Source organism: Oncorhynchus nerka, linkage group LG7 (genome assembly GCF_034236695.1).
Source record: "Oncorhynchus nerka isolate Pitt River linkage group LG7, Oner_Uvic_2.0, whole genome shotgun sequence".
NCBI classification, from domain to species: Eukaryota; Metazoa; Chordata; class Actinopteri; order Salmoniformes; family Salmonidae; genus Oncorhynchus; species Oncorhynchus nerka.
Window position 1 is genome coordinate 76,763,819 of NC_088402.1, and position 13,592 is coordinate 76,777,410.

Below are 13,592 nucleotides of genomic sequence, written 5' to 3' on the forward strand. Positions count from 1 at the left end.
ACTACTCACACCACTCCTCTCCGGATCCCTCCCCCTAAACACATCTGTCTACTTTCTTCACTGCCTCAGCATATGACAACTTCTGCACTATTCTAACCCTTGAAACCTCAACCTGCCTCTCTCGCACGGGACATTTCTGATCCCCAGCCCCATGGGCACCCCTACATTTAACACATACCACTACTTTCCCCAATGCTACACATTCCTTTGTCTCATGCCCTTCTGCACACCAAGGAACCTGACTTCTACACACTGCTGTCAGATGCCCATAAGCTTGACACCTGTAACAACGTAATATATTCGTCACAAAAGCTCGTACAGGATACCTTATATATCCTAACATCACTTTGTTGGGCAAAGAATCAACATCAAAACTCAAAAGAACAGACAATGACTTTTGTTTCACCACTCACGCCACCCTGTCTGCGTTGCACCAAACGACCGGCATCCCAAACACCGGGAATCTTCCCCTTCAGTTGGTCAACTTTTACATTTACCGCTACCTCAGTAGTCACTCCTTTCAACGGTGGCCTTTTCTTGAGAGCAAAACAATTCACATTTCTTGCCCCCATTTCTTGCCCCCATTCGTTTAACACCTTCTCCCACTGACCAGCAGAAACACAATTATCACAAGACCACTTCTGGTTACCGATTCCACAGCACCCAACTCTGTTTTCACACACCCTGAAACTACAAATGGGTTAAAAAAATAAATATGTACTTTATCCTGACCCTTGGTGCAAGCCTAGGGCTCAGAGAACCTTACCACATCTACCAGCTCAGGTACTTGACCCTCATTCACTTCCATTTCTCCTCCTGTCTTCAGCTCACTCTGCTTACACTTTCTACCATTCTTCTTTAACAAATCATCTCCCTTTTTCCCACAATTTTTAACCGACTCAAGCTCACACTCTTCCTCCCTCTCTCTCTTAGACCTCCTCTGCCTCTCTTTTTCCCTCCATTGCTCCTCCGTATTCCAAGTATACGTCTCCTTGTGATAATACTGCATTTCCCCTGACGTACATATTGTTCTTGCCTTCTCAAGGGACGCCATTTAACCGTCTGTCACAATCTCCATACAATCAGCATGAACACATTAGGATGTAGCACTCTTCTTCTTCTGTGGAGTTTATTAGCGGGCAGCATCTAACGTGATGACGCATTACCACCACTTACTGTACTGGGCCAAAGACAGGGAGAAACTAAATCCTACCTGCCAGCCCCGTTGCTCTTAAAAAAATATAACAAAATATTTTAGACTAGATCTAATGACGTTCTACTCAATATACTTTTTAAACTCAATTCCTGTATCCCCTTTTCCCTCATACTAGATCTCAGCCTCTCTCTTTGTCTCTGATACTTCCCACACTGTAGCAATACATGCTCCACGGTCTCTGTTTCCTGGCAAATAATCACACTTTCCTGTTGGATGCTTTCCTATCACATTCAAGACTTATTTAACCTGCCGTGTCTCACCCTTAATTTTGTAAAAATAGCCTCCTCTCTTCTGTCCCTTCCTGCCGTCCTCCTCTCCGACTTTACTCTGTACTTGAAATAAATGCCTGCCCTTAGTATCTCTATTCCACTGCTCCTGCCATCTCTGCACCATCACTGTCCATGTCAGGCTTTTTGCCTCTGCCTTGCTCATTGAAACGACAACATCCCCACTACTAAGTGCTTGTTTAGTCAGTACATCAACTGCCTCGTTCCCCTCCAACCCCACATGGGCTGGGATTCAAGTAAATCTTATCTGTATACCCATCTGTCTAATCCTGCCATGGGTTTGTAGCACCTCATAAAGCAGGTCTTGTCTGCTACGTGATATAAAGGACTGGAGGCTCATCAACACTGCACATGAATCAGAGCAAATAACTACTCTGTCTGGCTTGACTTTCTCCACCAACTGCAAGGCCAACAGTGTGGCCATCGGCTCTGTCGTATATACATACAGATGATCTGTAATACGTTTCCTGACTGCCACCCCACACTCCTGCACTACAAATGCTGACACAGTATGTCATGTCCTTGGATCTTTTGAACCATCTGTGCAAATGACCACAAAATCCTGTGGTGCAGTGGGCTCCCAAGTAAGGCACTGCATCTCCGTGCAAGAGGTGTCACTACAGTCCCTGGTTCAAATCCAGGCTGTATCACATCCGGCTGTGATTGGGAGCCCCATGAGGCAGCGCACAATTGGCCCAGCGTCGTCCGTGTTTGGCCGTCATTGTAAATAAGAATTTGTTCTTAACTGACTTGCCTAGTTAAATAAAGGTTAAATAAATAAACATAAAATAAATCAAATCCAGACGTCTCTAAACAAATTAGATGGATCAACACCCTCCCTATCTTTCTGTAGTCTCTCCAACACTTCTAGATCAACTACTCAACACTGCATACCACTTATAAAGCAGCTGCTTCGTCTTGATGTTCTTCTTTATCAAAAGCTAGCGCTACGCTTTTCCATTTCAAACAAGCGCGCTCTTCCAACCACCATTCACCGTCTCGCTTCATGCGCTTGATACCGTTCCACTCCCAAACAGGAAACTACTTTCCCAACGTTACACAACACAAGGACGAATAGTTATGTAAACAAACTGGAACAGTCACAGAGAACGTGCTTCTTAGTGTCACATGACGTTTTTTAAATATTTTTTTTACTTGACCTGTTTTTAGAATTAAAGAGACAATGACAATGTTATTGGTGTCAGCAAATGACGCAAATAGGCCTAAACACAATCAAAACTGTACACAAATGTCCTAAAATATTGTAATATTAATGAGAAATACATCAAAATGCATTTTCATACTTCAAACAAGCACTCGCAAATCATACATATACAAATACTAATGTGATTATGAGCTGTGTAGCTTAATATCGTTTGATGTAATTTACTGCATTTCAAACAAATTGTTAGAAAACACATTGAGATCAATTTTCCTAATTTCAAAGGTACAGACAGAAGAAAAAGAATATCCAATGACATTATTCAACTAATAAATTGTATAGTCCTAATGGCTGGCAAATCAGCCCATTATCCAGCCCAGCAGTCTAACATTTCATGGACCTGTAATGTTGTTATGAACGATTCTGGTTTTGCCTCTTGTCTTGTGAATACTATTATGACCCATTCTCTGTGGTGAACAATCTCTTTTTCTTCAGGTCTTCGGGCCCAAAGGACACAGGAAGCAGGTCTTCTATAGTCATTTCCTTGTAAGAACCATCAGGCTTGGATAGGTAGACAGACCAATGATCACCAAACTCCAAAGAAAAGGGAAATTCGATTATTTGAGATTTTTCCATTATAGATGCATGGCTGTGTGTGAACCAGTACCTGGGTTTGAGGAGACTTAGACCTTTTCTGGAAGTACAGACCGAGCGTAACGGCAGTAATGACGATAGCTGTTCTGTGAAACTGCATGTTTTTGTGGTAGTGAACATATTTTGACGTTATAACGTTTGCAGAGCTGGTTAATGGGACTTTCAACTGAAGGATCCTGGGCTTCAGAGACCTTCTCTCCTCATGTCCAGGTACTGGTTCAGGCTGTGTGATGTACCTTTGATTTTAAAACAACATGTTGCTTTCCTGGATCAGACCTTTGTTCCATTATCAATGCACTCATTCACATATCACATAAGTTGTATAAATCATTTTATGTACCTCTCTCATGAACTGTCTGCAACCTCCACATGGTGAGATGAACTGGTCTTCCAGGTCACTACAAAATCAATCATTAACAACATTACCCTCAATGGTCATTTTTAGTACTGTGTGCACCCATATAGTTAGTGTTGACCATAATAGTATAGTTGTGCAGAAATTACAACTTTTTTTGTATTTTCTCTATTAATTATCTACTGAACATTTCAGGAAGACTAAGACATACCCCAATTTACTGTTTACATCAGCATGACTTTGATAGTAGAATGGTTTATAACCATCAACATACTCTGAGGGGAAGCAAAACCCAATGAACTCTATGATGGGGTCATTAATAATTGTATGTACTAATCTTAACTTGATGAAATCAACAGGATGACTGAATCAATACTTTTTTGGGATTCAGACATCATCGATCAACTGACTGTTGTTTACTCAGAAACAAGGCAAAGTTTTTAAAAGTATGTACCTGGCAATGGCAATAGCCTTAAAACTTCTGTATCCCCCGGAAACAGCTTTTGCAATAGCGGTCCTCTCTGCACAGAGGCCAAGGTTGTAGCTAGCATTTTCTACATTGCATCCTGTTAAGAAAAGTTCTGCATTTGTAAGAGTTTCTGGAATCTCTGGAAGGGCATCACATTAGAAAACAGAACACATTTTTTCATTTAATAACACTATAAAATAAATGACTCTCAATTATCATTATTGACTCACACTCAGAGGGTTCAATTTGATGCTTCTAAGGGCAATCTTAGTGTCACATATATTCATGTCTCATATGACCTGCACTGAACAGGAATGTAGAAAATCTACCTAAAATCGACCTCTTTAAAATGTCTGGGTTGTGACTTCAAGCAGAACAGACACAACAGAACAGACATAACCAATAAGGAATCAGAAAGATCCTGTTTGTATCCATTGGCCTGTATGACTTTATCCTCTGACCTTATCCACTGGCCTGTCTGACTTTATCCTCTGGCCTGTCTGACTTTATCCTCTGCCCTGTCTGACCTTATCCACTGGCCTGTCTGACCTTATCCACTGGCCTGTCTGACTTTATCCTCTGCCCTGTCTGATTTTATCCACTGGCCTGTCTGACCTTATCCACTGGCCTGTCTGACTTTATCCTCTGGCCTGTCTGACTTTATCCTCTGGCCTGTCTAACTTTATCCTCTGGTCTGTCTGACTTTATCCTCTGGCCTGTCTGACTTTATCCACTTGCCTGTCTGACTTTATACACTGGCCGGTCTGACTTTATCCTCTGGCCTGTCTGACTTTATCCTCTGGCCTGTCTGACCTTATCCACTTGCCTGTCTGACTTTATACACTGGCCGGTCTGACTTTATCCTCTGGCCTGTCTGACCTTATCCACTGGCCTGTCTGACTTTATCCTCTGGTCTGTCTGACTTTATCCTCTGGCCTGTCTGACTTTATCCTCTGGCCTGTCTAACTTTATCCTCTGGTCTGTCTGTCTGACTTTATCCTCTGGCCTGTCTGAGTTTATACACTGGCCTGTCTGACTTTATCCTCTGGCCTGTCTGACTTTATCCTCTGGCCTGTCCGACTTAATCCTCTGGCTGGTCTGACTTTATCCTCTGGCCTGTCTAACTTTATCCTCTGGTCTGTCTGACTTTATCCTCTGGCCTGTCTGACTTTATCCTCTGGTCTATCTGACTTTATCCTCTGGCCTGTCTGACCTTATCCACTGGCCTGTCTGACTTTATCCTCTGGTCTGTCTGACTTTATCCTCTGGCCTGTCTGACTTTATCCTCTGGCCTGTCCGACTTAATCCTCTGGCTGGTCTGACTTTATCCTCTGGCCTGTCTAACTTTATCCTCTGGTCTGTCTGACTTTATCCTCTGGCCTGTCTGACTTTATCCTCTGGTCTATCTGACTTTATCCTCTGGCCTGTCTAACTTTATCCTCTGGTCTGTCTGACTTTATCCTCTGGCCTGTCTAACTTTATCCTCTGGTCTGTCTGACTTTATCCTCTGGCCTGTCTGACTTTATCCTCTGGTCTGTCTGACTTTATCCTCTGGCCTGTCTAACTTTATCCTCTGGTCTGTCTGACTTTATCCTCTGGCCTGTCTGACTTTATCCTCTGGCCTGTCTGACTTTATCCTCTGGTCTGTCTGACTTTATCCTCTGGCCTGTCTGACTTTATCCTCTTGCCTGCATGACTTTATCCTCTGACCTGTCTAACTTTATCCTCTGGTCTGTCTGACTTTATCCTCTGGCCTGTCTGACTTTATCCTCTGGCCTGTCTGACCTTATCCACTGGCCTGTCTGACTTTATCCTCTGGTCTGTCTGACTTTATCCTCTGGCCTGTCTGACTTTATCCTCTGGCCTGTCCGACTTAATCCTCTGGCTGGTCTGACTTTATCCTCTGGCCTGTCTAACTTTATCCTCTGGTCTGTCTGACTTTATCCTCTGGCCTGTCTGACTTTATCCTCTGGTCTATCTGACTTTATCCTCTGGCCTGTCTAACTTTATCCTCTGGTCTGTCTGACTTTATCCTCTGGCCTGTCTAACTTTATCCTCTGGTCTGTCTGACTTTATCCTCTGGCCTGTCTGACTTTATCCTCTGGTCTGTCTGACTTTATCCTCTGGCCTGTCTAACTTTATCCTCTGGTCTGTCTGACTTTATCCTCTGGCCTGTCTGACTTTATCCTCTGGCCTGTCTGACTTTATCCTCTGGTCTGTCTGACTTTATCCTCTGGCCTGTCTGACTTTATCCTCTTGCCTGCATGACTTTATCCTCTGACCTGTCTAACTTTATCCTCTGGTCTGTCTGACTTTATCCTCTGGCCTGTCTGACTTTATCCTCTGGCCTGTCTAACTTTATCCTCTGGTCTGTCTGACTTTATCCTCTGGCCTGTCTGACTTTATCCTCTGGCCTGTCTGACTTTATCCTCTTGCCTGCATGACTTTATCCTCTGGCCTGTCTAACTTTATCCTCTGGTCTGTCTGACTTTATCCTCTGGCCTGTCTGACTTTATCCACTTGCCTGTCTGACTTTATACACTGGCCGGTCTGACTTTATCCTCTTGCCTGCATGACTTTATCCTCTTGCCTGTCTAACTTTATCCTCTGGCCTGTCTAACTTTATCCTCTGGTCTGTCTGACTTTATCCTCTTGCCTGCATGACTTTATCCTCTTGCCTGTCTAATTTATCCTCTGGCCTGTCTGACTTTATCCTCTGGCCTGTGAATAAACTTATAACATCAAAGGATGTTCAAAGTTATTATATTTTTTATAATATTATCTCTCTGTTGTTATGTTATTTTTCTATTTCCATTCCTTTACAGAATACCATTAAATGTTCTTTATTCCATGGTGCATAACATTGTTATACATTATCATGACTGTAGTTATTTTAAGCCACCTGAAGAGTTACGGCAGTATTCAACATACTAAATAAATAAATTGAAGCATTTTTATCAGCCCCCAACCCATGTATTCTTATTCTTATTATTATATTATACTATTATTATATTATTTGAAAGCCCCTCACCTGTAAAAACTGTCCCATCATGTGCCAACAGGGCTGCCCCCACCCGGAACTTACTGTAGGGGCAGTAGGCAAACTCTTTAGCCCCCTGGGACTGGTGAATAAGAGGTTTAATCCAATCCTCATTTTCCTCTTCACTCGAGTGATTCCTGGCTTCTGTGTCTGCTCCGTCTACCCTTAACTCACCGATCCTGAAGTCTGTCATACCAACCCTTTCTTTGTAAGTGTCTGTTGAGAGAGAAAAGGAGAGATAAAAGGTGAAAATAGAGAGTGGATGGGTTGAAAGCTGTACCCAACAAACAGGTTTTTAAGAGACCCACAGCTCACACATGGTCTGGGTGGGAGGGGCACTGGCCCACTCTTTAGGGGAAGCCTAGCGTGTGTAATGACTTTTAAAGAGATCATTACCATATAGGGTTGGGGGGCAATTCCTATTTCCTGAATGTACTGATTTTAAATGGAATTGACCCCAAACTTTATCATTACTTTACTCTGGCTAATGACTTTCCTTTTAAACAGGGTTTACTTAAATTATAATGGCTCATTCGTATGCTTATGACAAGTCTTACAATCCATTATGCAAAATCATGCATCATAATGCATTATTGATTATACCTGCAGTCTTGTACCAAATCTTTATAACTAGTCAATTATGATTGATACATGTATGTGCAGTGAGGGTAAAAATGTAACAAACTGAGTAAAAACTCAAACGGACAACTAGAAAAAGCTCATACCAAGTTTATTCACCCACTAGGTCATACAGCTGACAAGACAAGGCATGATTACACAAGCACATATATATTTTAAAACTTTATTTCACTTTATTCTACCTGGGGTGGTAGGTAGCCTAGTGGTTAGAGCGTTGGGCCAGTAACTGAAAGGTTGCTGGATTGAATCCCCGAGCTGACAAGGTAAAAATCTGTTGTTCTGCCCTTGAACAAGGCAGTTAACCCACTGTTACTCGGTAGGCCATCATTGTAAATAAGAATTTGTTCTTAACTGACTTGCCCAGTTAAATAAAGGTAAAATACATTTTAAAAGTACTACAGTAGGAAAGACATTGTGGTGGGCCACTCTGGCACCCCTCCCAGAGGTTTCTTCTCACTTCATCTGTTGATTTGACCTCGAGACGCATTCCTCACTCCTCCGCAGTTCCGCAGCTGTCCTGCCTTATCAGAGACTAACTATTTCCTTTCACCTCTCTCCTCAGAAACATGGAACAGAATATGAATATGTCTTTCCATATTCCTACTTCCCATCCACTTTTCATTGACCCCAAAATATACATACCTTATACACGTAAAGTAATTAAAATGGTGGTTTATTGCTATTCCACACAGAATGACATACTGTAGGATCTCTGTGCTACTTCCCCTAATATTGCCTCTATGTTGGCCCTCTACTCACAGCTAATGTGATGCCTCAGCCACTGCTCTTGTTCATATGGTTTAAAACTGTGACAAGCAGGAGTGGAATAGTGTAGTATTTTATTTGACCTCATGGTGATTTATATCCTTCTATTCAATTCATTGTGGAACTGTTCTCTTCCCTGGGTGCACTACCCTTCCTGGACATTGGTCTTGATTTAGTTGTTGGGGTTGTCACTGTTGATGATCCAGTCGATCCATCTGACATACATTCTGACTTGAGTGTAGACTCCTGGGAAGTAAGGGTTGGCACAGCTGATTCCCCATGAGACGATGCCTTCCAAGTTTCCATTGCAGATAAGGGGTCCGCCCGAGTCGCCCTGTAGTACAATAACACAAAAGACACAATGATGAACAAAAGCTCTGGTCCTTTTGTTAGGGATATAAAGTGTGAATACACCACTTGTATCTGGAAAATCTCATGTTAGTTACCACACATTTTACAGAACACTGTTTTGTGTCTGTTTTTCTATTCTACAACTAAATTGTGAAATTGTGATATTTTATTTTATTTTGTCACTTTCTTCTGCCATTGAAATGCTATTGTTGTGGTTTTTAAGAATGTCCTGTGATCTGGGGATCAGCATCTGATGTCCCTTATCTGAACCCCATACTATACATTTCCATAATCCAAACTAAATCTATCCCATTGGCTCTGGCCCCGTTTTAAAGGCCCGCACCCTCTATTATTCATAGCAGTCTATACCTAGGCTCTTGTGACAGATGTGTTCTGCTTTTCATGTTTTGTGTTTGCCTTTCATGTATTGTGTAATTGATGTGTATTGATCATTTCATGTTGGGCTATCTAGAACCTAAAATGGTTCTTAGCCTGTCCCCATAGGAGAACCCTTTGAAAAAACCTTTTTGGTTCCAGGTAAAACTCTTTTGGTTCCAGGTAGAACCTTTTTGCATTCCATGCAGAACCCTTTCCACAGAGAGTTCCTAATGAAACCCAAAAGGGTTCTACCTGGAACCAAAAAGGGTTTTACTTGGAACCAAAAAGGATTCTCATATGGGGACAGACACATAACCCTTTTGGAACCCTCTTTTTAAAGAGTGTGGTCTCAGCATTGTTCCCTGGTTAAATAAAGGTTAAGAAAATAATATTTGATTCTGGGAGCCAATATTAGGCTAGTCTCTACCTGACAGGAGTCCTTGCCACCAAAGCGAGACCCAGCACACATCATGTTTTCTGTGATCCTCCAGTAGTAGTATTGGTGGCAGTAAGGAATGGTCTGCACATCCACAGCACGCAGCACAGGGGACAGGAAGTAGCTGTAGATACGCGTGACGCCCCAGCCGCTCACCGTACAGGTGGTGTACCCTGGGAGAGCAGGGGTGTCGTCTTCTGGCAGTGGGGCAGGCTGAACGTAGGCATTGAGCTTGGCTGGCTCACTGAGCTGGAACACACACAACCACAAAAAAGGCACAACATCAGATGCTGCTGACCAATCAGGAGGCACACAATCAGAGAGAAGGGATCAAAGGGGGCCGGGTCAATGTTATGGTACAACGTCTAAGCTGCAGCAGTATCTGAAGTTATGCAGTGATTAGGCTAACTGAAATATTGAAACACATTAACAACATAGAGAGGTTCCAATATCTACACTAGCATACCACTTTCCCAAGCTTCATTGTAAGTGGTATGCCTGTATGGGTATTGAAACACTGCACGTCTCTACCTCATGGTGATGGAATGGAAAGTCTCTTACCTTGATGAGCATGATGTCATTGTTGAAAGTCTTGTAGTTGTAGCTATAGTGGACCAAGATCTTGGATATGTTGAACACTTGCTCGAAGCCTTCTTCCTCGACCAGACTGTGCTCACTCAAAACCACCTGGATCAGCTGGGCCCTGAGGAGGAACAGACATGATCCAATCTAGTAAGAACTATGTCCAGGGGAATTGGAGAGGATGCAAATAGAATTGTTACAATCTACAACATGATACACTACTACTCCCCACCCCCAAAACATTTACTCATTCAAGTGCATTTTTTAATGTAATTTACTGTTGGCTTCAAACATCTGTTCATTGTTTTATGCAATAGGTTGACCACGTTCTATTCCCTTAAACTGTGACACTACTATCCCATAATTATAGTCAGTACTCACGGTCTCCAGCAGTGGGCAGCAGACACCACCCACTGGGGCCGAATGAGGGTGGCTCCACAGTAGTGGTTCCTGTTGTACTGTATAGATGCCTGGTACTTGATAGAATACCGTTCGACTTCTTGTCCTCCGATGATTCTCTGTGTAAATGTCTCTGTGGATTAGATTGAGAGGACAGTTTGTTATTAATCTGAATTAGTAATCTAAATTCCTACATGTGCATTGTGCATACAAAATTATTCAGGTGGTTAGTAAATTATACTTTAAAATATAATTATTTTGACATAAATAATGTAGTTGTCATCTTTATGTGAATATAAATTATTACTTTACTTCACTTCACCTGTAACGAAAATGTTTGATTCAACATAAGATAAATGCATAATCTAAACAACTGTGTGTAAAAACAACTACAAGGAAAATTGTGTTTAATATACATTTTCATGATATTTCCTTTCAATTTAAGAATTTGAATTTCTTCCAACAACTTGCCATGTGGCTCTGTTTTCAGAGGATTGTGGGTATTTTTTGTATTTTTTTAACTTTACGATACTTTTACACAATGTTGTATGCATGTTTGAAGAATGAAAAGCTCATTTCTATATTAGTATCAAACCGTTTGTTATGCTATGAGGTGTAATGGATCATGATGAATGGATATCAAAACTGTCTGGCAAATTGACGTTAAATGATGAGAGCACCCATTCTCACCATTAATAAGATCACGTGAGTCGCACTTGACAGAGGCAAATACATCAAGCTAGTTAGTGCTAGTGGAACAAATTCCTGCTAAAGTGGATGAAAATGTTGAGCGATGAAGTTCATAAAGCCATGTTCAACACGATCAATGAAAGTAACATAATCAGAAAGATTAAGTAGATCTAATGTACTATGACAGTTCTGGATTTGCTCAAATTAATTTGGATCGTAGCCATTGTTTTTTGCTGGACTTTATATATTAGTGTTTGTGAAACCCTAAAAGTGAAATATATTATACGTAAAAATACACCATGTTGGAAATTCTCAAATAGCTGATGCAAAAAGTTGCCCATTTTTAAAAGTGGAAATAGCACAATATTTTTTACAGTGTTCATTAAAAACCGTTATGGATACACTAATTGAACAGATGGCTGAAAAAGGAATGTTCGAGGCCTGATGCTCTTCAGGGCTCTTTGACCAATATTAGAAAAACAATGTTAATTCTGAAACAGTTGTAAACTGTGCTCATTATTTACAAACAAATACTAACCAGCTGGATATTGGCTGCGTACTGTAAATGATCATACTGTTATAAAGCATCAACAACGTACTTTTAGCTGTCGACAGAGTCACACGGTATGTGTTTCTAGTGTGCTACAGGTTTCACGTGGCTTAACTTCACATGCTATGACATATTGTAACAATGTTTGTCCAATCATGTAACCTGGACTGTAGGGACTTCAAATGTCATAGGATCCTGGACCTGACACCCGTGATGAGGAGGATATGCTGTACCATTAAATGGGTATTCAGGGCCAGACTTAGGCTAATCATAGCTCCTTTAGCTGTCTTTGTTTCCATCTCTACAGCCAGCACGTAAACATGCACACAAACAGGCACACAAACCAGTGTACAGGCCGCATACAGAAGCATCTACCTTTCAGAGTACTCTATTTACTGTTTTTACTCTGCCCCAAACCATACTGGGATTTTATTCATCCTCCTAGAATTCAAGGCATATTTGTACTGTTTACACACATACTATGGCCTATTACAAGTATTTTTTAAATATCCAAGTATGATCTAGTAGTAACCTACCTCTGACTGAGAGAGCCAGTAGGAGCAGCACTGCAGACCATGTCAACTGTTCCATGTTTACTTCACTTGAAACATGGAAACACATTGAATTTGATTAGAGAACTCCCCAATAATGACATATCAGTGTTTCTATCCTACATAGATGTCCTAGGGATTGTTTTATCTCAAGACAAAATCCCACACAGCTTCTAAGAGATCAAAGTATGTTTCTGGTATCCTCAATTATGTGATTTTTACATGAGATACATCCCATCCCGTGTTAGGACCACTGAGATGACCGAAGACGACATCCTGTATCTCTTCAAACTTGTTATTTTCCCTTAGAAAGTATTCAGTGTAGTTTAAACAAAATTTCACATGTACAATAATTCAATTCAATTCAATAACTTGACAGATAGAATTCATGTAATAAGGTCATTGATTTTAACAAACCAATCACATATCTTTGAGTAGATGTAGCTTTTGACCCCATGTAAGTAACCATGGACTTAAAAAAGTAAACATAAATGTTTTACATAAAATATGCACACAAAAAAACTTTAAAGTATCTAGGCGTTTTGCTACTCACCAACAGCCACAATCCTTCACTGCACAGCCTTTTGGTATCTCCAACTGGTGGTTCCAGGGTTCTCCTCTCGCCTTTTATAATGCTACCATGCCCTTTTATTTTGCTTTGTTATGTCACATCATGCATATGAAATGGTGTATCCCACAACACAAGACAGAGACTGACCTAGTCCATGACAAAACATTGTGTTCTCCATTATCTCCATTTCTAAGCCTTTTCTTGATTGCACCTTGGGGCTCATTGTTGAGTGGAGGTAGCTGGGAATTGAACACCTTTCTCCAGTCAAGCCCAAGACGTGAACATAATAAGAGTTCATAGCTTTATTGTGCTGATTGGATTGAATGGGGGTGGTGTTAGATAAGAATTCATGTATTGTGGCATTAAAAAACAGTATTATTATAGCAAATATAAAAAGTTACATTTGTCCCCTTGGCATGATGTAAATCACTTGAACAATAGGCCTATCCAAATATGAATAACATTTATGGTTCTTTGTGTGAGGTCATGCATCCTCA

General features: G+C 41.2%; 2 protein-coding genes across 3 annotated transcripts; both read right to left on the reverse strand.

Annotated features, from left to right (window-relative positions):
• Positions 1 to 2,626: 2,626 nt before the first annotated feature.
• On the reverse strand, positions 2,627 to 7,494 carry LOC115132423 (cytidine deaminase-like). Its single transcript, XM_029665052.2, has 4 exons — positions 7,175 to 7,494; positions 4,129 to 4,240; positions 3,660 to 3,717; positions 2,627 to 3,259 (listed from the first exon to the last, which is right to left on the reverse strand). The coding sequence occupies exons 1-4, from the start codon at positions 7,374 to 7,376 to the stop codon at positions 3,119 to 3,121; spliced, it is 513 nt and encodes a 170-aa protein (XP_029520912.1). The 5' UTR covers positions 7,377 to 7,494; the 3' UTR covers positions 2,627 to 3,118.
• A 402-nt stretch (positions 7,495 to 7,896) lies between these two features.
• LOC115132422 (trypsin I-P1-like) lies at positions 7,897 to 13,134 on the reverse strand. Of its 2 annotated transcripts, XM_029665051.2 has the most exons (6): positions 13,078 to 13,134; positions 12,510 to 12,574; positions 10,716 to 10,866; positions 10,314 to 10,455; positions 9,744 to 10,001; positions 7,897 to 8,921 (listed from the first exon to the last, which is right to left on the reverse strand). In XM_029665051.2, the coding sequence occupies exons 2-6, from the start codon at positions 12,562 to 12,564 to the stop codon at positions 8,760 to 8,762; spliced, it is 768 nt and encodes a 255-aa protein (XP_029520911.1). In that variant the 5' UTR covers positions 12,565 to 12,574; positions 13,078 to 13,134; the 3' UTR covers positions 7,897 to 8,759. The 2 variants fall into 2 exon arrangements, with proteins under 2 accessions (XP_029520911.1, XP_064876905.1); XM_065020833.1 differs by lacking the exon at positions 13,078 to 13,134 and having other exon boundaries at positions 12,510 to 12,594.
• Between the last annotated feature and the right edge of the window lie 458 nt (positions 13,135 to 13,592).

Coding starts and splice junctions, on each gene's coding strand:
- LOC115132423 (XM_029665052.2), bottom strand. CDS start 7,376: ATGACAGACTTCAGGATCGGTGAGTTAAGGGTAGACGGAGCAGACACA. Junction 3,718..4,128: donor AAGGCTATTGCCATTGCCAG/GTACATACTTTT, acceptor TTGATTTTGTAG/TGACCTGGAAGACCAGTTCA. Junction 3,260..3,659: donor GCAGACAGTTCATGAGAGAG/GTACATAAAATG, acceptor TTTTCTTTGGAG/TTTGGTGATCATTGGTCTGT.
- LOC115132422 (XM_065020833.1), bottom strand. CDS start 12,594: ATGTGTTTCCATGTTTCAAGTGAAGTAAACATGGAACAGTTGACATGG. Junction 10,867..12,509: donor ACTGGCTCTCTCAGTCAGAG/GTAGGTTACTAC, acceptor TCTAATCCACAG/AGACATTTACACAGAGAATC. Junction 8,922..9,743: donor GTGGCAAGGACTCCTGTCAG/GTAGAGACTAGC, acceptor ATTGTACTACAG/GGCGACTCGGGCGGACCCCT.